Source organism: Budorcas taxicolor, chromosome 15, assembly GCF_023091745.1.
Source record: "Budorcas taxicolor isolate Tak-1 chromosome 15, Takin1.1, whole genome shotgun sequence".
In the NCBI taxonomy this organism is placed as follows: Eukaryota; Metazoa; Chordata; class Mammalia; order Artiodactyla; family Bovidae; genus Budorcas; species Budorcas taxicolor.
This window is the reverse complement of record NC_068924.1, coordinates 24,153,651-24,177,317: the sequence shown is the minus strand read 5'-3', so window position 1 is coordinate 24,177,317 and position 23,667 is coordinate 24,153,651. Positions and strand designations below refer to the sequence as shown.

Genomic DNA, 23,667 nt, shown 5'->3' with positions numbered 1-23,667 from the left:
TTCAGTCACTCAGTCATGTCCAACTCTTTGTGAACCCATGAACCGCAGCACGCCAGACCTCCCTGTCCATCACCAACTCCTGGAGTTTACCCAAACTCATGTCCATTAAGTAGGTGATGCCATCTGACCATCTCATCCTCTGTCTTCCCCTTCTTCTCCTGCCTTCAATCTTTCCTAGCATCAGGGTCTTTTCAAATGAGTCAGCTCTTCGCATCAGGTGGCCAAAGTACTGGAGTTTAAGCTTCAACATCAGTATTTCCAATGAACACCCAACTGATCTCCTTTAGGATGGACTGGATCTTCTTGCAGTCCAAGGGACTCTCAAGAGTCTTCTCCAACACCACAGTTCAAAAGCATCAATTCTTCAGCACTCAGCTTTCTTTACAGTCCAACTTACACATCCATACATGACTACTGGAAAAAAACATAGCCTTGACTAGATGGATCATTGTTAACAAAGTAATGTCTCTGTTTTTTAATATACTGTCTAGGTTAGTCATAACTTTCCTTCCAAGGAGTAAGCATCTTTTAATTTCATGGCTGCAATCACCATCTGCAGTGATTTTGGAGCCCCCAAAAATAAAGTCAGCCACTGTTTCCCCATCTATTTGCCATGAAGTGATGGGACCAGATGCCATGATCTTCGTTTTCTGAATGTTGAGCTTTAAGCCAACTTTTTCACTCTCCTCTTTCACTTTCATCAAGAGGCTCTTTAGTTCCTCTTCACTTTCTGCCATAAGGGTGGTGTCATCTGCATATCTGAGGTTATTGACATTTCTCCCGGCAATCTTGACTCCAGCTTGTGCTTCTTCCAGCCCAGTGTTTCTCATGATGTACTCTGCATCTAAGTTAAAGAAGCAGGGTGACACTATACAGCCTTGACATACTCCTTTTCCTATTTGGAACCAGTCTGTTGTTCCATGTCCAGTTCTAACTGTTGCTTCCTGACCTGCATATAGGTTTTTTAAGAGGCAGGTTAGGTGGTCTGGTATTCCCATCTCTTTCAGAATTTTCCACAGTTTCTTGTGATCCACACAGTCAAAGGCTTTGGCATAGTCAATAAAGCAGAAATAGATGTTTTTCTGGAACTCTCTTGCTTTTTCCATGATCCAGCGGATATTGGCAATTTGATCTCTGGTTCCTCTGCCTTTTCTAAAACCAGCTTGAACATCTGGAAGTTCATGATTCACGTATTGCTGAAGCCTGGCTTGGAGAATTTTGAGCATTACTTTACTAGTGTGTGAGATGAGTGCAATTGTGCGGCAGTTTGAGCATTCTTTGGCATTGCCTTTCTTTGGAATTGGAATGAAAACTGACCTTTTCCAGTCTGTGGCCACTGCTGAGTTTTCCAAACGCGCTGTCATATTGAGTGCAGCACTTTCACAGCATCATCTTTCAGGATTTGAAATAGCTCAATTGGAATTCCATCACCTCTACTAGCTTTGTTCGTAGTGATGCTTTCTAAGGCTCACCTGACTTCACATTCCAGGATGTCTGGCTCTAGATGAGTGATCACATCATCATGATTATCTGGGTCATGAAGATCTTTTTTGGTATAGTTCTTCTATGTATTCTTGCCACCTCTTCTTAATATCTTCTGCTTCTGTTAGGTCCATACCATTTCTGTCCTTTATTGAGCCCATCTTTCCATGAAATGTTCCCTTGGGATCTCTAATTTTCTTGACGAGATCTCTAGTCTTTCCCAATCTATTCTTTTCCTCTATTTCTTTGCACTGATCACTAAGGAAGACTTTCTTAACTCTCCTTGCTATTCTTTGGAACTCTGCATTCAAATGGATATATCTTTCCTTTTTTCCTTTGCTTTTGCTTCTCTTCTTTTCACAGCTATTTGTAAGGCCTCCCCAGACAGCCATTTTTCTTTTTTGCATTTCTTTTTCTTGGAGATGGTCTTGATTCCTGTGTACTGTACAATGTCACAAACCTCTGTCCATAGTTCATTAGGCACTCTATCAGATCTAGTCCCTTAAATCTATTTCTCACTTTCACTGTATAATCATAAGGGATTTGATTTAGGTCATACCTGAATGGTCTAGTTGTTTTCCATACTTTCTTCAATTTAGGTCTGAATTTGGCAATAAGGATTTCATGATCTGAGCCACAGTCAGCTCCCAGTCTTGTTTTTGCTGACTGTATAGAGCTTCTCCATCTTTGGCTGCAAAGAATATAATCAGTCTGATTTTGGTGTTGGCCATCTGGTGATGTCCATGTGTAGAGTCTTCTCTTGTGTTGTTGGAAGAGGGTGCTTGCTATGACCAGTGCGTTCTCTTGGCAGAACTCTATTAGCCTTTGCCCTGCTTCATTCCGTACTCCAAGGCCAAATTTGCCTGTTACTCCAAGTGTTTCACTGCTTTGAAGTAATTTTAAAATCTTTTGTTATTCAGTCCCTAAGCCGTGTACAACTCTGTGCACTCCATAAACTGCAGCACGCCTGGCTTCCCTGTCCTTCACTGTCTCCTACAGTTTGCTCAAACTCATGCCCATTGAGTTGGTGATGTCATCCAACCATCTCATCCTCTGTCACCCTCTTCTCCTCTTGCCCTCAATCTTTCCCAAGATCAGGGTCTTTTCCAATGAGTCGACTCCTGGCATCAGGTGGCCAAAGTATTGGAGCTTCAGCTTCAGCATCAATCCTTCCAATGAATATTTAGGATTGATTTCCTTTAGGATTGACTGGTTTGATCTCCTTGCAGTCCAAGGAACTCTTAAAAGTCTTCTCCAGCACCAGAGTTAGAAAGCATCAATTCTTTGGCGCTCAGCCTTCTTTGTGATCCTCACGGTTCGTCCTCACACATGGGTGAACTCTCACATTCATCCATGACTACTGGAAAAACCATAGCTTTGACTATATGGACCTTTGTCAGCAAAGTGATGGTTCTGCTTTTTAATATACTTTCTAGGTTTGTCATAGCTTTTCTTCCAAGGAGTAAGCGTCTTATAATTGTCTTGGAGTATTTAGCACACTAAGGGTGAGAATTCAGAATACAAGTTATACCAGTATAGACTTAAATACTAATAAACATTTAGGGCATTGATCTTGTCTACATTCCTGACAAGGAGCAGGATATACCCTCTATTAGGGGCTCAATAAATATTACACAGCTGACTAAATAAATGAATGATAAAGTGCCTCAGGAAAAATATGAAATTACTTTTCCTTAAAGAATTTCAAAAATGAATATTGTCATTTGTCTTCAGTGGCTGGAGTAGAATTTTGCCTCAAGGCAGGCAGAATACCATGATCCCCTCCGGGTATCCCTACAAGTTGCAGGGTGTCCTAGGGCCAAGCGTCTGTAAGCGGCTTCAAGAGCTTCTAAGAAAGAGCCAGGGAACTTGATGGCAAAGCAGTCACCATGTGCATCCACCCTGGAGGCAGCCAGGCCACTTTTTATCCATTCATACTGGAAATGCAGCAAGTACCTCAAAGGGCAGAGGTGGGAAGCCTCGGGGCGGAGGAAACCATCCCCGCTTACAGTGAGAAACTTCCCCAGCTCCAAACCATCAGCCAGCAATGAATTTCGGCAGACCTGTAAGGAACTGGATTCTAACCCTAATTTTTGGTTTGATCCTACCAGTTCTCATAGCTCCCTAAAGGACTTACAGGTTTTGTTGGCCACGCCACATGGCACGTGGGATCTTAGTTCCCTGACCAGGGAACTGTGCTCCCGGCAATGGACAGGTGGAGTGTCTTAACTATTAGACCACCAGGGAGGTCCCCTCCTGGGTCCCTAAAGAAGAAGGGGAAGGAGGGCCTCAGGAGGGAAGCAGGGTCTGGAAAGGGGAGGGCCCACCATTGCCGTCGCCATGATGCTGGAGCCTCTGGGTGAGGAGCCCACTGGGGCTGCAGCTTCAAAGAGCTGTGGTGACGAGGATTCTTAGGAAACAGCCATCCGTGTGGCTGCAGGAACATCTGCTTTAATGACTGAGAAGCAGGGAGAGGCCAGGTAGGCAATCACGGGCCGGATGTGTGACATCGTCGAAGCCAGACGAAGATAAAGCAGATGAGAGCACACGTGATCTTAGCAAGGGTAGTGGCTTGGCCCAGGCCTGAGCACATCTGGCTGCCCTCAAAGTCCTCTGCTCTCCAACCCCTGCCTTGCCGAAGTCACAAAACTGTGAGTGTGTGAAAGTCCCCCATCCTCAGTGACTGTGGGTGACGACCCCCTCCCACGTGGATGACAAGGACATGGGCTCCCACGCCCGCCTCCCCTCACGAAGCCTCAGTACTCCCCATCCCCACCCAGACTCCCTCTGCAAACCCCAAGCCCAGGGGCAAGGACAGGCAGTTACGAACCGGGTAGAGAGAGGCACAGAGCCCCCCTCTCTCCCAAGGAGGCGTGTGCCTTTAAATTGTCCCTGTAATGGCTGGCTCAGAGGCAGAAATATTTGGCAGCCCTGAAATTAAAAGTGATAAATTTCCTCACCAAGCTTTGATCGATAATAGAGGCCTCATCTGTTAATCAATAGGACAGTCTCTGCCTGTTTACTGTGCATATGTTGTTTGCTGCTGCCTCCAGCGTGATGTCAGGTTTGCATTGAGAGCAACTCAAGTGTGCATAAACCACACGGCCATTCCCAGAATGCATTACGGTGACATCACCCAGCCACTGATACATTTATAAGCCATCAGGGCAAGGAGGTGGGGGGAGGTCATGCCAGCTGAACACAATGGGCACATAAGGACACCGCAGCATTTACACCCCCCCCCAAAATTTCTTGGGGTTCATGCAGGGCATGGCTCAGGGACAGACATTCCTTGCCATCCCCTCCCTACATAAAGGGGATGTTCCCTGGATGTCTGTTAAGTAGTTGCCAAGAGGGGGAATTAGAGCACATGGAGAAAAGAACACATCCTGGCCCTCAAGAAGCTTATGTTCGAGAGGGGAAAGCACACTGTTAAAAGCCAAGTAGATATAAAATAGGTGGCAATAAGCCATAAAGAGAAAACTACATACGTGACGAGGGCCAGGGAAGGCGGGGGCTATTTTTATGGAATGAGCTGACATCTGAGGAGGTGAGCCCACAGTCTTAAGAAAGTCCGTTCCAGACAAAGGAAGAGCGAGGAGGCTGGCTGGCTGGCACGCGTCAGAGAGTGGACAGGGACATAGGGTTTGGATTACAGGAGGATAAATTCAACAGCAAAGAGGCAGAGCCGCACGATGATCAAGTGGTCTAGACCCTTGCTGTTCCCCAGCTGTTACAGATCAGAGTGAACCAGAGGAGACAACGGCTTGATCCAGAATGGTGAGAACAGGTCCCAGGCTCGCCTCAGCCACGCCCCGCCGTGGACCTCACACCCCTCATCGCACCTCAACACGCATGCATCTCCATCTGTAAAATGGGAATGATCGGATCCATCTGCCTCACTTGAGGCTATGGGAACCCAAGGAGATCATGTAGTTGATGACTACAAATCTCTGGTTAATCACCAGGCCCTCTGCGGACAGGAGATTACTGGTGTTCTTTATACCTTGGCGGGTGGAAGGGGCACAGCAGAATGTGGTTAGGAGCTCAGGATTCGAGCCAGACAGATCAGAGTTCAAATCCCAGCTCAGCGAATCACCAGCTGTGACCCTCGGCGAGTTGCCTAATCTCAGTGAGACTGTCGCTCCCTCTGTAAAACGGGAACAGCAAGAGACAGTCCCAAAAGGGCTGTGAGAAGCTGGGCAAAGTGCTGGGCCCCACGGGCCGGGGCAGAGCCACAGAACCGGTCAGTGACACTGACCGCCAGCCCAGACGGGCTCGGGGCCAGGACTCCTTTCAAGAACGCCTTTGTGCGAAGTATGATTGATTTTACTGAAATTCAATGTACAGCTATTTGGGGGCCATTTATCTCTTGTAAAGTGAGCCCACATTTGTAAAGACATATTTCACTATAATCCCATACACACACACACGCACACAGACACATCCCTTGTCATGCTAATTTAAAAGGTGAGGGATTGTCTTGTTGAGGGAGCAGAGCAATCTATCAGAGGACCAACATGTCAGTATTGACAGCTCTCCGTATCCTGCCCCCTTCCCCACACACCCCTGCACTTTCTACACTGCTGTCCGAGGAGCTCCATTCATAGGTCCTGTGTTGCCTGCCAGACTTCTTTCCTCTCTCTGTCTCCTCAGCAGACTGCACGCTCCATGAGAGCAGGCAGGGCTGGCATCCGGCTTGTCCTCTACTCCAGGGGTCCCCAACCTCTGGGATCTAACGTTTGATGATCTGAGGTGGAGCTGATGTAACAATAACAGCAATAAACTGCACAGTAAACGTAATCTGCTCAAATCATCCCCAAACCAGCTCCCCGCCCCCCTGAATCATCCCCCAAAACCGGTCCCTGGTGCCCAAAACGTTGGAGACCACCTCTCTACTCCCAATTCTCTCCCAGTACCTGACACGTGGATGGCGCTCACTAATTGCCCCATAAACACAGAAACCCTCAGGCAGGTTCCTGGTTTGCAGAACTGGCCTGTGAAGGGGGCACTGGCCACTCAGGGCACTGCCAGGCCGTCCCCTAGGGGGTGGCAGAGTCCTTGGTCTACACGTGACGGGTTGTCTGCTGGCCCTTTTTCAAAACTCAAGGACACGGTCTCCGCCTGGAACTCAGGCAGTCTGGAGGAGAAGGAAAGGGAAACTTAGGAAGTGGAGCTGTCTGCTTCCCCTGGAGCAAGATGTCTCTCTTCTCTGCCCGCCCTCTGGCTCCCTGTCCAGCTGCCCAGGACTCACGCTGCTGCAGCAAACAAGCAAGCCCTCCCTCCAGCCCACTCGGGAGCCTCTGGTCAGCCAGAGTGGACCCCCACAGGCCAGCAGAGATCTGCTGAGCACACCCACTCCCAGTCCAGACGCGAAGTTTCGCTGAGAAAAATGGGGCTATGTTAGCCCCTCGGTTGTGTCCGGCTCTTTGGGGCCCCACAGATTGTAGCCTGCCAGGCTCCTCTGTCCATGGGATTCTCCAGGCAAGAATTCTGGAGTGGGTTGCCATTCCCTTCTCCAGGGGATCTTCCTGACCCAGGGATCCAACGAGAGGTGGCAGGGCCAGGGGAGCGGGGGGTGTTGCGAGTGGAAGCAGCCGCCTGACCATTCTGAATTCTCTCCTTCCTCCCTGATGCCTCCAGAAAGTGAAACAAGGGCCAGAGGAAGGAGGAGGGCTCACAGCGGGTTAAGACTGGGTGAAAAGAAAGGAGGCAGTGGCCAGAGCCCACATGGAGGCGGCCTCTGTGTGTGTGGGAGCCGCTCCACTCTGGGCTAAGGATCACCCCGACTCACAGGAATCAAAGGCGAGACATGCCAGAAAAGCACTTTCAAAACCATAAAGCTTTCTATCAATGCCCAGCATTCCAATAACAACAGAGCCGCAATCCAGTAGAAGCATGGCAGGCAGGCTGCCCGCAGCCGCCCTCCTCTCCTGCCACCCGCTCGGGCTGCTCCTCCTTGGCAAAGCACAGCACCCCCTTGCCCAGAAATGGGGTTGGGGGTCCCGCGCACCTAAGGGAGGGGACGAGAAGGCACTGCACACAATCAGATGTGGCCTGCAGCCTCTCTGAAGCCAGGAAGGCGCAAGCCAATGATAAAAGGAAAAAATTTCAAAATCCCTTGTCTCCCAAAACTCTCCCACCCCCGTGCTAACAAGAAGGGGTGGGGAGGGGGCAGGGAGGAACCACTGAAAAAACACCTAACGTCTGCCAGCATCTAATGTTGAGTACTGTGTCCTTTTTCTTTTAATTCCTTGAGATTTTAAAATAAACATCTTAACTGTTCTGATGAGATATGCATGCCTGCTTACATAAGGAAGTACAGAGTGTACCAAAACAGCAGACCCAAAAAAAGCATAAGCTGTCAGAACAATGAGTACAGACTCCGGGCATTTTACAACGGGCCATGGTGTACAGTTTTATTTACAGTACCTCTTATCTGACAGAGAACAGTACACTGGCTGCCAATTCCAAAGGCCAGCACTGCGTGTTCTTTCACTCAAGGAGATGTGTACTCCCTAAGAGGAGCTGGAAAGCCTGCCCTCTCTCTCTCCAGCTCGCTCGCACTCTCTCTCTCTTTCACCTTTATCAACAAAACAAAAACTGATACAGAACCAGCATCTCTGTAAGATACACAGATTTAGGGAAGAGGGAACAGGAAAGGCAGGTGGGCAGATGTGGGCTGCCCGGAAAACAACCAGTCCTATCGATTGGCTCAGAATATGGTTCAAGGGTAGTTCTCTGTGACGACCAAGTAGGAGAAAGGTCCTCCGGGCCTGGCCCGGCTTGCAAGATGGGGGTGGCAGGGGGAACTAATAACACTGGGCCACAATCAAAGGTAGGACTCAGAAAGTCACCAGGACAGACTCCCTGGCCAGGCGACAGAGATCACGGAATGACCGGGGATTCTGGGCGGCAGGCTCTCCTGATCTCTAGACATCAATTTCCCATCAATGGTCCGCTGAATGCCAAACACAGTGTCCCTCATCCCTATCACTCAGCCCGGAGAGGCTTAGAAAAGCTCCTCTGTTACCACTTTTAACACCAGCAGACCAACCAACAGTCTGATAAACACAGTCCATGGCCCAGAGAAACACATACACTGAATACACAGCTGCATAGCAGGGAAGAACCCTCGCTCTGGAATCAAAACACACACAGGGTCAAGTCCTGGGTTCTACCATGTCTAGCTACCACCCCCAAGTAAGCTAATTATCTTCTCTGGACCTGTTTCTTCACCTGTAAAACTGGGCACAGAGCATCTACTTCACAGGGTTGACTGGTGACTCATTTAAATACTCTGTGTAAAGTCTTAACCACCATGCCCGGCATCCAGGGACTGCTCAATAAAAGCTGGTTGTCAAATTAACGTCCTCGTCATTACCACTGCTTCCTCCCCTTCCCCTGGTGTCAATGTGTGAGACCCACACAGACATCAAATGAATGCAATACACATCTCATAACATTTAAAATATTCTTACCACCCCAGACCAAAGAGCAAGAAACAAAAGGGGAGAGACTCTTTTGTTTGGTCTCTTTTGATGAGACTCTTTTGATGGCCAGGTATGGGCCTGGCATCAACTTTTGTGGCCCTACTTTCCTCCTTAAAATGGGGTTATCTATCCTCATAAGATAGCATGAACAAGAACCTGTATGAAGTACCAGGCACACAGTAAGTACCTGGATAGTTATTATGATTACAGAATAATTTCACTTCATCAAGTTGATGAGCTCCAGGAGACCAGCCTTTGGACAGCGTCTTCAGGAACTCCAGTCCGTAATACTCTAGCCCCATAGCTCCCACCTGTGATGAGCAAGCGGCTCGGAAAGGAGAGACACTGCATTCTCTTGGGGGCCTTGAATGCATGGTCTTCAGCTGTTTGGGACGGGAGAAGGGGCACCCTCGGATGAGGCGGGTGAACTGGCCCTGTCTGAGCTGTGTAGCTGTGGGTGAATCACTTCATCTTTCCATCTGTAAACGACTAGTTTTAAGTGGAGACCCAAGGGAGAAGAAAAGACCAAGGGGCATCGCTAGGGAAGAAGCTGGAAAAACAGGGCAAAGGAGGCTTCAAGTGGCCGTAAAGGGGCCCAAATGCTTACAACCCTTGGCAATGGGACAGTGGTGCTGGATCAAGTTGGGGCTGGGTTCCCTGGTTCCAGCAGGGGATTCCTTCCCCAGGGGCAGACTTTGCTCCATCCGGTAGCCAAAGTGGGGCACAGTCCAGACACTGAGAGAATCATTAACCAGACAGAGCTGGGCTGAGCCAGGGAGGCGGAGGCTGAGCCGAGTTCCAGGGAACACCCAAGCTTTCAGGTGTCCACGGCTTCATCCTGCTTAAAAGAGGTGGCACTGTGCTCTTGGTATTTGTAAAGGACAAGGTAAAAAGGCCACAAAAACTCTAGCAGCAGGGCGGGGGAAGGGGGAAGGGGGTGAGTTCTGCCATGATTTCACTGGACAACCCCTCAACCAACCCCTGGTCACCAGCAAGGACCTTCCTCCCTAGTTCCCACTCGGGGATTCTCAGGTGAGAGGTTCCTAAAGGGCAGAGGGCTCTCTGTCTGCGTCCAGCAGCCTCGAAGCCCTGCTTGTGATCTGAGCCTCTGGCCTCCTGCTCTCAGCCTCAACCACTCTGCTCCCTTCTACTGGAGTTCCCGGTCAGGGGTCCACAGCCAAAATCCGGCGTGGCGTGGGCTCACCCCCGACCCACCTCCCAGGGGAAGAGCATGGTACTACCTAGACAGTGCATGCTGAGTCAGTTCAGTCACATCCGACTCTGTGTCCCCACGGACTGTAGCCCGCCAGCTGTCCATGGGACTCTCCAGGCAAGAACACTAGAGTGGGCTGTCATTTCCTTCTCCAGGGGATCTTCCCACCCCAGGGATCAAACCTGCATCTCCTGTGTCTCCTGCATTGGCAGGCAGGTTCTTTACCACTAGTGCCACCTGAACAATAGAGAAAAGCAAAACCAGGCTACTCCAGGGAAGACAGCCAGAATCAAAACCCCACCTATCCACATCACAAGCTGAGGGCTGCCAGCACCCCAGTCCCCCAACATCCCCTGATACCGCCTCCAAATAAATTGTCCCTTGAGGTACTTTCAGAGAAGAGGGAAGGCAGACTCGCTCATCCCTGACTGCACTCTGGCCCCCCCGTCTCCCGGCAGGATCCTTCCTCCCTCACTTCTCACTGACTGCAAAGTATGCCAAGGTCTCTCAAAACCTGGGAAGCTCTTTGAGATCCCTACAGAGGGAATGCCCGCATCCCCACTCCTCTCAGTCCACCTCCATTTTTAAGCTAAAATATCTGTGTGTGTGTGTGTGTGTGTGTGTGTGTGTGTGTGTGTGTGTGTGTCTCCTCTCAGTCCACCTCCATTTTTAAGCTAAAATATCTGTGTGTGTGTGTGTGTGTGTGTGTGTGTGTGTGTTCAGTTGCTCAGTCGTGTCTGACTCTTTGCGACCCCATGGACTGTAGCTCACCAGGCTCCTCTGTCCATGGGATTCTCCAGGCAAGGATACTGGAGTGGGTTGCCGTGCCCTCCTCCAGAGGCCAGACCCACGGACTGAACCCACGTCTGTTGTCTTCTGCATGGCAGGAGGATTCTTTACCACTGAGATCCTGGGGAAGCCTAAAACACCCATAGTTGATCCTATCCCAACAAGTTACAAGGAACAAGGCATTTCAGGGGGTTTCAAATGCTGTCCCAGCGTAATAACCACTGCACTAAGAAACCAGCGGGCGGGGGTCTGCAATATGAGCGTCTGTTGACTACTCCCTTTCCTGAGCCCTGGAAACAGGGACTTCCCCACTCCTGAGAGCCCCACCAGGACGCCATGCCACAGCCCCTGAAGAGAGCCTGCCAGATTACCAGAAGAGGCAGGATTCACCCACTGTCAAGCCCATCCCTGGCTTTGACACTGACATATTTCAGCTCAGGTGCCCACCAGCTGCATCAGCAGCGGAAGCCATTTAACCTCCCTGAGCCTCGGTTTCCTCACCGGCTAAAGAAGCAATATTAATAATACACCTGTCGTATCCTACAGTCTGAAAGCGTACAACTCCAGGGGCACCACTCAGCAAGAAAGGAGGCCACAAGCTTGGACGTTCAGATGAGATGATGCACGTGAAGGTGCCCAGCAACAGGAACTGGCGCTTGGCAACTGCACCCTAACTCTTCCCTCCCCAGGATGCTAGGAGTCCTTCCTGCAAGGGCTGCCCTGCTGAGACAAGCAACAGTGCTGCTGCAGCCTTGAGAATAATAAGGATACTGATAACATTATTATTTTTTAATGGATTTATTTTATTTATTTGGCTGCATTGGGTCTTAGTTGCAGCATGCAGGATCTTTCATTGGGGCTCAGGCTAATTGCCCCAATGTGGGATCTTACTTAGTTCCCTGACCATGGACCAAATTCCCACCTGCTGCATTGCAAGGCAGTCTTAACCTCTGGATTACCAGAGAAGTCCCTGATAACTCAATTATTGAATATTTATTACAAGATAAACACCGTATTAACTACTCTACATGCCACAGACCATTTAACTCTGCCATCAATTCTAAGATTACTCTCATTTTATAGAGGTGAAAACTGAGGTCTGAAAAGCTTAGTACACATACCATTAAATTCTGCCATCAGTTTTAAGCTTCTTCCCATCTTATAGAGGTAAGAATTGAGGCTGACTCCAATTAAAATAAATAAATACATTTCAAAAAAAAAAGAATTGAGGCTGAAAACCTTAGTTCAGTTCAGTTCAGTTCAGTCGCTCAGTCGTGTCCGACTCTTTTGACCCCATGAATCGCAGCACGCCAGGCCTCCCTCCCAACTCCCGGAGTTCACTCAGACTCATGTCCATTGAGTCCGTGATGCCATCCAGCCGTCTCATCCTGGGTCATCCCCTTCTCCTCCTGCCCCCAATCTCTCCCAAGATCAGAGTCTTTTCCAATGAGTCAACTCTTCACATGAGGTGGCCAAAGTACTGGAGCTTCAGCTTTAGCATCATTTCTTCCAAAGAAATCCCAAGGTTGATCTCCTTCAGAATGGACTGGTTGGATCTCCTTGCAGTCCAAGGGACTCTCAAGAGTCTTCTCCAACACCACAGTTCAAACACATCAATTCTTCGGCGCTCAGCCTGCCTCACAGTCCAACTCTCACATCCATACATGACCACAGGAAAAACCATAGCCTTGACTAGACGGACCTTAGTTGGCAAAGTAATGTCTCTGCTTTTGAATATACTATCTAGGTTGGTCATAACTTTTCTTCCAAGGAGTAAGCGTCTTTTAATTTCATGGCTGCAGTCACCATCTGCAGTGATTTTGGAGCCCCCCAAAATAAAGTCTGACACTGTTTCCACTGTTTCCCCATCTATTTCCCATGAAGTGATGGGACCAGATGCCATGATCTTCGTTTTCTGAATGTTGAGCTTTAAGCCAACTTTTTCACTCTCCTCTCTCACTTTCATCAAGAGGCTTTTTAGCTCCTCTTCACTTTCTGCCATAAGGGTGGTGTCATCTGCATATCTGAGGTTATGATATTTCTCCCGGCAATCTTGATTCCAGCTTGTGTTTCTTCCAGTCCAGCATTTCTCATGATGTACTCTGCATAGAAGTTAAATAAGCAGGGTGACAATATACAGCCTTGACATACTCCTTTTCCTATTTGGAACCACTCTGTTGTTCCATGTCCAGTTCTAACTGTTGCTTCCTGACCTGCATACAGGTTTCTCAAGAGGCAGGTCAGGTGGTCTGGTATTCCCATCTCTTTCAGAATTTTCCACAGTTTCTTGTGATCCACACAGTCAAAGGCTTTGGCATAGTCAATAAAGCAGAAATAGATGTTTTTCTGGAACTCTCTTGCTTTTTCCATGATCCAGCGGATGTCGGCAATTTGATCTCTGGTTCCTCTGCCTTTTCTAAAACCAGCTTGAACATCAGGGAGTTCACAGTTCACGTATTGCTGAAGTCTGGCTTGGAGAATTTTGAGCATTACTTTACTAGTGTGTGAGATGAGTGCAATTGTGCGGTAGTTTGAGCATTCTTTGGCATTGCCTTTCTTTGGAATTGGAATGAAAACTGACCTATTCCAGTCCTGTGGCCACTGCTGTGTTTTCCAAACGTGCTGTCATATTGAGTGCAGCACTTTCACAGCATCATCTTTCAGGATTTGAAATAGCTCAACTGGAATGCCATCACCTCCACTAGCTTTGTTCGTAGTGATGCTTTCTAAGGCCCACTTGACTTCACATTCCATGATGTCTGGCTCTAGATGAGTGATCACATCATCATGATTATCTGGGTCATGAAGATCTTTTTTGTACAGTTCTTCCATGTATTCTTGCCACCTCTTCTTAATATCTTCTGCTTCTGTTAGGTCCATATAATTTCTGTCCTTTATCGAGCCCATCTTTGCATGAAATGTTCCCTTCGGATCTCTAATTTTCTTGAAGAGATCTCTAGTTTTTCCCATTCTATTGTTTTCCTCACATACTATTTAATTCTGCCATCAATGCTAAGATTCTTCCCATGTTATAGAGGTAAGAACTGAGGGTGACTCCAATAAATTAATTAATTTAAAAAAAAAAAAGAACTGAGGCTGAAAAGCTTAGGTTTGTGGCCCAAGGTCTCATAGTCAGTAAGTGAAAAGAAAGACACAAATCAATCAGGGTGACAGTATGGGAGGCCCAGCTAACCTTCAGGGCCTCTGATTATGTAAAAGGTTATTGAGGAAGAAGTTCACATCAAGGGGAGCAGAAGAGACGCTCAGAGGCAGCGAGCTCTCGGCCCCTGCTGTTCTCCACCCCCTGGCTCATTCCTGGAGGGAGGTCTTTCTCACAAGCTCCAAGGCCAGCTCCCCAGTTTATATCCTCGTGTCTGAAGAACAGCTCTCCTCTCCGGGTCCAGGGATGCACCATGCCCACTGCACAGCATGGACTGATCTGGTCCTGCTGTGGACTCCGCTGTAGCACTCTGCCTCTGTTTCTCCACCTCTAAAGTGGACAGCATGTTCCCAGCCCCGCCCTTCTACCTAACTGTGGAGGAATGAGTTCAGGATGAAAAAACATGCAGGGCCTGACAGAAGGTACCATCGATCTTTAACACTGACTTCCAGTGAAATCACAGTTGGGAATATCCCTTCATGACTAGCTCCCTTCCTGGGGCTTCTCCTTGTGACTTCTAAGCCAGCAAGATATTTTATCATGAAAAACAGTCAACTGGATTCATTTAAAGCAGAAAAAAAAAAAAAAAAGGCCTCTCACATTGATGAACGACAGTGAACTATAAAGAATAAAACAGACAAGGCTTTCTAGGCTGACCTTCCGTTAACCAAAAAGTCCCCTTCTTTCACCTTCCCTGAGCATTCTGGTTAACCCCAGCTTGACAGAGCAGATGCTCTGTGGTCTCTCCCCTTCCCCAGCTCTGTCTGCAAATAACCCTTAGAATCTGCCCTTTGCTCACTGCCCAAACTGGATTCCTCACCCATCCCCACCCGCCACCCAATCCCTCACCACAGCAGCAGGTAAATCCTCCGACAAGTTCAGGGCTGAAATATGTAAATTTTAGATCAAGGTGTCCATCCTAGACTCAAGCACTGTCAGTTACTTTAATACAAAAACACATATGGGGAGGGCGAGTGAGGGTGGTCTTCAAAACCAAGGCAGAAGCAACCAATCCACAGCTTTCTATTCTTTTTTTTATTATTTTTTATTAGCATATAATTGCTTTACAATGCTGTTAGTTTCCGTTGCACAATGAAGCAAAGCAGCTACATGTATAAGTATAGCCCCGTTCTCTTGAGCCTCCCTCCCACACCCCCCACCCCACTCCTCCAGGTCATCACAGAGCACTGAGCTGAGCTCCCTGCGCTACAGAGCAGCTTCTCACTAGCTGTCTATCTCACACGTGGTACTGTACGTATGTCAGTGTTACTCCCCAGTTCAGCCCACCCTCCCCTCACCCACCTCTATGTCCACAAGTCCACTCTCTATTCCTGCCCTGCAGATGTTAAGGAATGGCTACCCACGCCAGTATTCTTGCCTGGAGAATCCCATGGACAGAGGGGCCTGGCAGGCTACAGTCCACGGGGCTGCAGAGAGTCAGACACGACTGAGCAACTAACACCATTTTTCTAGATTCCATATGCATATATAAGATGATATACGGTATTTGTTTTTCTTCTTCTGACTTATTTCACTCTGTATGATAGACTCTAGGTCCATCCGCGTCGCTGCAAATGACCCAGTTTCATTCCTCTCCCTGGCTGTCACTCTGTTCTTGATGACAGCTGGGAAAGAGGCCCACCGCCCGGCTAGCCCCTCACAACACCCACCACCCCATTTCAGTCCGGGGGCCTCGGGGACGACCACCCTCCCTCCCCTTCCTCGGGCCCCTCAGTGCCACCTCCAGGCTGCCAGTCTCTCCAGGCCTGCTGTGGCTTTCAGAAAACAGAGCATTTCTATTTTTAGCGCTTCTCAGCCTAATAATACTCCCCAACACCCATTCAGCTTAATCACTTTATTGAGGGCAAGGACCAGGCTCTCTAGCCCGAGTGCTTCTGATGTTAGGAAGTAGTAAAATGTTCAAACTGGTTAAAAATGACACTCACTGGCTTGCCTTTGGTGTTTCTGAAACCTTAATTGTGGCTCAGGCTGTGGATCTAAAGAAGCTTGCAGGTTTCAGAGTCTTTCTTCCTTACCCCCCGCACCATAATTGAGGTGTTACATTACAACCGCCGCATTGACATTTCCAGGCTCAAAATTCAGGAGCCTTAAGACTCCACACTTTTCCAAACGGAAATATGGCTTGTCATACTTAATGCCCATTCTTAGTGTGAACCATCACCCTCCATACCAGCCAAGAAAAAAAAGAAACACAAAAACAACTCTCTCCTTTTCCGGCTGACCTCATGCAAAAGGCCCAAGCAGGGTAACTGTGTCCCATGCTAACTCTTATGAAAATACACCTGACAACTGAAGCGGCAGAGAGCTGCTGCTCGAAAACTGGAGGGTTCGTCGGGCTTGTCTGGTGTCGTTGGAGGACCTGAGAATTTGGTGAGTCCAGAATATAGGCTGTGGGCAGCTCTTCTGCAGGCACCGTTGAGACCGTGACTTCCAAAATTGCAGGGGGAGTTTTTGCAAGCTTACAGTCTGTGCCACACGAGCTAGGGGCTGGGAGAAGCGGGCAGCCTGGAAAGGAACTGCAAGCGATTTTTGCCTCCAGGGTTAAGACCAGGGGCATGGGAGGCAGGCAGGCCTGCATTTATGGCCCCACGCTGCCTCTTCCTCAGTGACTGATCCTGGGCAAGTAAATTCAGTTTCCTCATCCATAAAGTGGACATAACAACAGAGACTGTCCCAGGGATCTTGTGGGGATCACAGGAGATGACGAATAAAGCGTCTGGCATAGGAACGGGCACCTGTTGGGTCTCAGTAAATGTCAGTCACCATTGTAACCATCACTTTCGGCCTTCCCCCTTCTGCCATGGACACCCTCGAAGACAGGTGTTTGGTCTTGCCTCTTCAGCCTTGCACAACCACAGAAAAGGAACGCAGCACTAAAATAGCTAACCATAGGCAGCTGTGTGGCCTTGGAGTCTTCAGACAAGAGGGAGGGAGTCCCTGTGGTCCACAGTGGCCGATGGAGGCTGTCCCAAAGCTGAAGCTTGGAGGGACAACTTCTCAGGCCCCTCCCAGCTAAACAGGCCCCAGCCGGGTCCCAGGCCTGCAGGCTCACCTGGACAAGGCTATTCCACATTCCTGGCCCACTTCCTCCTTTCTTTCTCTCCCTCGTAGGCGAGGGACTTGAGGTACCTCCATAAACTTTCTGCTCTTCGGAAGGCAGAGGCAGAATGCCTCATTAACTTTCCTAGCTAATTTTACAATTTAACCAAACAACACATTCCTGCCTCGATGCAGCCAGTCTCTGACTGGGACAAATTTATAACTGTGAGATGGAGGAAGAAGACAGTCCAGGCCAGAAAGTGAAGGCAGTGTCCTGAAAACTGAAGTGGGAGATGGAAAAGAGAAGAAAATGGATGGGCCACATACTTAAAAAAAATAGCTCTACGTTTGCTCGCAGAGCAGAATTCTAGGCTACGGCAGGCTAAGAAGGGAGGGAAGAAAGCCACATGGGTCATACAGCTTCAGAAAGATGGAGAGCTCCATAACAATGACCCTGCCTGTCCCCCTAGAAGGCGGGGGCTACATCTGGAAGCAGAGCTACACACTGTCCTCTGAGGGGCATGACTCAATGCAGGTGGACAGCGGGCCAGAGGCTGGGCAGGGCCACCCAGAAGACAAGGTCGGCTTGGCAAGGCCCCAGGCCCCCTGCCAAGTGGTGCTGACAAGTCCTCCCCAAGCCACTTAGCCCAGATCTGCAGGTGGCAGGTTCAGGCTGCAACCTCCTGATTACAACTCTGGCTGGGGATGCGGCACCAGGGAGCGTATAGCTTATCTAAGAAAGTTTTTACCATAAAGAATTCTCTGGGACAGAGAAGACAACATTTATGTAGGCCCACACCTTGCCCACCCAAGACAGACAGATCCCAGTTGAGACAGAGGGCATGGTGCCAGCCTCGTCACCTGTGGTCAGGCATGTTCTTAGCGCACACATCAGCAAACAAGATGCTGGCCTGTGAGGTTCTCTGACCCCTGTCCGCTGTCCCCAGGCTCCCAATGCTTGCCCTCATTCCTCTCCAACCTGTATCCCAGAGCATCTGACTCTGGACCCCAAATCTCAATCCACATACACCCGGCCCATAGGAGGCCAGGTGTGCAGGATGGCTCCTAACAGGCCCTCACAAAGTAACCACGCCATCGGGGCAGGGACGTTCACGCAGAAATCCCCAGTGAGCAGCAGCCTCACAGAAGAGTGCGTCTCCGGGCCTCTATCTCTCCTGGGCTCATCTTAATGAAAAAATAAAATGAGGAGGATTCCAGCAAATCAAAAGTTTCAGGGAGTTCTCTCCTTACCTGGAGTTACCTTGTTACTGACGACTGTGGCCTCTGCATAATTACTCCAGCAAAATGCTCATTGCAACCGCCAATGAGCTCCTAGCACTCAATTAGCTTGTAATAGTCAGTGAGAGCCACCAAGCTCTAATCTGACTACCCCAGAAGACTTCTTATCCCAACTACCTAATGAAAAGTTTAGAACTTAGTGTTTGTTTGTTTTTTTTTTTCCCTCCTTTCCCTGGCAAGCAAAAGAATTCCAATCAAAATAGGAGGGAGGAGGGAGGATCGTGTTAAAGGCCAGGCAGAAGCCTAGAAGATATGTCTCTGTCAGGATGAATGAGAAGAGGGCCCCAGGGAAGAAGCACCGACCTTCACCTTCAAGAGGCACATAGGCAGGGGTCTGGGAAGGAGGCTGGGGCCTGGGGGCCTTAGCCTAAGGAATTCCTCTCCCTTCCCCTGTCCCCTCCAGGGCTCCGAGTCTGTCCTCCACCTCAGAGGTGCAGCCCTCTATGGTATGTGTTTTCAGCCTGTGCTTTGTGGAGCCTGGACACTCATGACGTATTCTGGGGGTCATATAGTCTTGCATGAGAAACACAGAACACTCTGGATCTGTGTCCAATCTGAAAGCCCACGTCCACACGTGTGCTTATTCTGTGGACACCGTGCACCAGAGAGACTGCGTGAAGTGCCAGCTTTTTGTTTTTAATGCAGTCATTCTCAACCTGCAGCCCCAGGTGGGCCGTAACATCCTTAGAACTCTTGAGGATTCTCCAGTATGAGAAGCTGGGCTTTAAAGTCTCTTCAAGACTGCTATGAAGAGAAGAGGGAGACAGGACAGGAGGAGGAGGAGGAAGACACCTACCCGGCTGGCTGTTGCTCACGGAAGCTCTTGCTCCCTCTTGTCCAGAGACACAGATCCACTGCCCACCTCGTGGCGCCACATGGACACTCCAGCAGAAGACAGTCTATCAAAATCCCAGGAACCTCCTCCCTCATCACCCTGGTCCTCGGGACCTCCCCCTTTTGTAAACTGCCACACTCACTCTTTCCCGTTTTCGGGCATGGGGGCACACCCAGCCTCGCTGGGGTCTTACATTACCCTCTCCGCCAGACCAACGGCCCCTGGCAGGTGAGGACCCTGACTGCAGCCCTTCTGTATGCGCTGCCAGGCACTACATCGATGGGCCCTCCCTGGCCATCAGCTAACTGATGAACTCATTCACGGACGATTTCCACCCACCCCACCCATCCCCCCTGCAAAGAGAGCCACTTCTAGTGACCCAGAATAGTCACTGAGGCTTCTCTGCTGCCCCAAGCTTCACCATCTGGTTCCCATTTGGTTGATGCTTTGGTCCCCAGAGAAGGCTCCAGCATCCCCAGCGCGTGCCTGGGGAAGATGAGGTTGCTGGAGAACAGACAGAAGGAGCCTCATGCCAAGTGGTCCAGCTCCACTGGACAGAATCCGAAAGACCGGGGAGGCCTACAGCGAGTCTCACTCCCAAGATGGAAAGTCTGAGGAGCCCCGAGTCGTCACAGCTCCCACGTGTAGGGATGGCCAGCTGCCCCCTTTACTCTTAATTCAGCATCACAGAGCAGAGGGCCTCCACTCAGCAGCAGAGCACCCTGCTGGGTCTCCTTGCAAGGGAGACTACCGGCAACAGCTCTCTGGACCTGCCACTCCTCTCTGCGTGAGAAAGTGATGGGAAGAAGGAATGGGCAAAGGACACCACCAAGCTCTCACCCGGGTGGGAGGACTGATCCACAGACCCCCTAGCAAGGCTCTGAGAACCACCCTGTCCGCTGCCCTGCAGGGGGATATCCACAGATGAACACAAGAGACTCGAGACTCGGGAAGAGCAGGAAGAGGCTCATGAGCTGCACCCCTGCTCCTGGTGGCCCAGGGGCAAAGCCCCCAAGCAAGAGCCGGTGACCCCCTCCCACCCCTAGGACCCCTGGGGACAGGGCCTTACTGGCTCTTCCTGTCTCGGCCCCCCAGTCACTGAGACCCTGGTTATCTTTATAAACAGGAAAGCAAGCCCTTGGGCCAGCACCGCAGTGAGGTGTGGGGGTATGGAGGGCAGAAAGCCCTGGCAAGGAATCTAGCTTCGCCACTCCTGGCTGTGTGACCTTCCACGAGGCACTCCAGCTCTTTAAGGACGCTCTAATGTCCTCACCTGTAAAACAGCATCAGAATAACTACCCTCCAAGGTCACTGTTAGACAAGTGAGTTCGGATATGCAGAACGCCAAGCACCAGGTCTGGAACACAGGAGGCATCCAATACATGTTCTGGAGGGATTTTTCTCTCCTCCCCTCCACCCAGCGGTGCATCCAGAGCCATTCATTTATTCTACAGGATTTCCTGAGGGTCTGCTGGGTGTCCGGCTGTGGAGAGGCCATGGAGCATGCCCCAGATAAGGTCCTGCCTCCGCTCCTGTCTCCCCGTCCAGACGGCTGACCCTCAGGGCTGGCAGGATGCAGGGCAGCGCTTTGGGGGTGTGCCCTGCCTCGCCACACACACATGTCCACTCACCCACTAGTTCATTCAACAAGCAACTGAGGTATACCCACCTTGCAGGTCGCTCTGCTAGGTAGTATGGGAGACATGGAAATAAATCACGTGTTCTGAAGAAGCTCAAGAGTCTGGTAGGTGAAAAAGGACAAGCAAATAAATAGCGATGACACAGACAGGTGCCATAAGGGGATAGATGAAAGGCCATGAGCAATCAGATCGGGGTGCGGTGGGGTGGGCGGCCTCACGTCCTGCCCAGACTGATGCAGACCGTGGCTAAGCCGGCTGACTTTAAAAAGAGAAGAGGAAAAAGATCACTGGTCCACTGGCACTGTTCCTCGCTCGGGAAGCAGGCAGGATCTATTTTAAAACGGCTAGAGGCAGGTTAGTGCCTTTTCTGGCAATTCCCAAAATTCGTGCTTCCTCAAGCTGACTGGATAGCGGGACGGAACCAATCCTGTCAAAATCCTACAGATCTTAAAAAAAGAGAAATCACTTAGCTGTCCCAGCCAGGATGATAAAAGGGCCCTGCCACTCAAAGGGAGGGTCAGCGTGGGGAGGAAGGTGGGGCTGGGGGGGGCAGCAGGGAGAAAAGAGTGGGGGATTGAGAAAAAAGGGGGAACGGCCCCCAAATATGGATCAGGGCAACCGGCAAAGGAAATGTATGCATTGTAGTGGCTTTACTACCTAATTAATTCGGTAATTTCAAAAACAATTTTATTTATGTTCCATTTACCACATCAAAAGTTAAAAAAAAAAAACATACTGATGCTAAAATAATACCTCAAGGCGTCTATTTTTAATCAGTTAAAAAAAATAGGGAGGGTGAAAAAAAAAAAAAAGCAGTCCTGGGTTTCTATACAATCTCTCCCGGGCAGACCACCAACCCTCAGAGAGAGAGAGGGAGCGAACACAGCCAAGCCCTCTCTGAGAGCCTTCCTGGCTGCCGAACACCGAGCTTGTCAAAAAAAACAAATCCATAATGGCCCGAGGCTCCTCTCCAATCTATTTTCTGCTCAGCTGGTTTTAAATGAAGTTATTATGAGTCATTAAAACACCCGCAAGCCAGTGGAAGTCAGCCAATTACAATTTTAAATTTAGCCTGTTCTCTGCCCCATTCTCTTGTTTTCTTCCTTTGCCCACAGAATACTGCTGCTGTTATTTCTTCCCTCCCTTCCTCTGCCCAAAGTGGAAGAGACAGTTATGAAAATGCAAGAGTACTGCATGGAACGCAGAACCATTCACAGGAAACACAAGTTATTAAATTAAAACATGTAAAAACTTCTGCCCCCTCCAAAGTCAACCCGTCAGCCCAAAGTACCACCTCAGCCCACTGGATTCCTCGGAAACTCTAGACTCCATCCTAGAGATCACGGGGCTATTTTTTAAATGAAAAGCTTCTTGAGAACCTACTGCATAGCACAAGGAACTCTGTTTGCTCTGCGGTGGCCTAAATGGGAAGGAAATCCAAAAAAAAGAGTGGACATATGTATGGAGGGGCCCCCAACCTCTGGGATCGAAGGCTTGATGATCTGAGGTGGAGCTGATGTAATAATAACAGAAATAAAGTTCACAATAAATGTAACACACTTGAATCATCCTGAAACCATCCCCCTCACCTCCAATGGTGGAAAAATTGTCTTCCACAAAATGGGTTGCTGAAACCAAAAAGGTTGAAGGCTGCTGGATACGTATGGCTGCACAGCAACAGCGTAACACTGTATACTCCAATACGATTTTTGTAAATGAAAAGGTTCTTGCGTGGGATCCCTGTTGAGAAACATTTCCATTCATCACACCAAACCAACATGTCCATGGTAGAATCCAAGAGAGGGAAACATATCATCCATATCTAAGCATTAATAACAAACAACGAAGTTGAAATTCAAAGGTAACACAGGCTTTGCAATCAGGCATGAATGTCGAGGGAAGTCACTAGATATGATGAGCTCATTTAGTTTTTAAATCTGCAAGGTAATGGTCTGTGCAGAGCCATTAGAGCAAAGGGACAATTTTGAGTATTTCATGTAAACGCTTCTTCTTCATCTCTTTTTCTTATGTGTGCACACACACACATGCACATGCGCACACACACAGAGCTGCCCTCACGACTGGGAACATAACTGTAGCTTTTCCACATCTTCCAAGAAGGAGTGTCCTTCCCGAAAGATGGTCCAGTCCTGCTTCTGCCCCGACCCTAATTAATGGATGAGTCTAGAAGCACAGCAGAACAGACCCCTGAACCTCTAGGTACACTGCTCATCACCTCCAGGGCCACTCACCTTCCTGGTTCCTCTCCAAGATACACACACACACACATACACGCACAGACCACGAAAGGACCAGTGCTTTGCTCCAGTCAGACGTGGCCCAGGCAGATGGAGCCGCACCTAAGAAAGGGGCAGCTGCCACGCTCCTTCACTGAGAGTCACTGAAGCCCAGGGTGGAGGCAGGAGGCTGCCGCATATACTGCTGGACCTGGCAGCTCTGGGTGAGACAGGACTTAGGGTCCGTCTGCAGCTCCCAACCAGGCTCACTGAGAAGAGGGCCCTGAAATGCAGAGGCGGCCACCAGGTCCACTGGGACCAACGGCAGCTTACCAAAGGCAGGAGAATCTGTCCTGCCCCTTGCAGAATGCAAACCTGAGGCCTGAAAACATGGCTGCCCCCACGTTCTGAGGGCTCCCAGCATGGATGCTAAGTCACTTCAGTCGTGTCCGACTCTTT

The 23,667-nt window shown here is 49.5% G+C and overlaps 1 protein-coding gene across 2 annotated transcripts in view; it reads right to left on the bottom strand.

Moving 5' to 3' along the window:
- The window catches only part of ZBTB16 (zinc finger and BTB domain containing 16), a 198,256-nt gene that overhangs the window by 67,839 nt on the left and 106,750 nt on the right, over positions 1-23,667 (bottom strand). The window contains exons 4-5 of one of the 2 annotated variants that reach the window (XM_052652767.1): positions 22,561-22,711; positions 21,001-21,072 (exon numbers count right to left, since the gene is read on the bottom strand). The exons of the other annotated variant lie outside the window; for it this stretch is intronic. Coding sequence (XP_052508727.1) covers positions 21,001-21,072; positions 22,561-22,711 — 223 coding nt within the window. The remainder of the gene's footprint in view (positions 1-21,000; positions 21,073-22,560; positions 22,712-23,667) is intronic. 2 annotated transcript variants of the gene reach the window in all.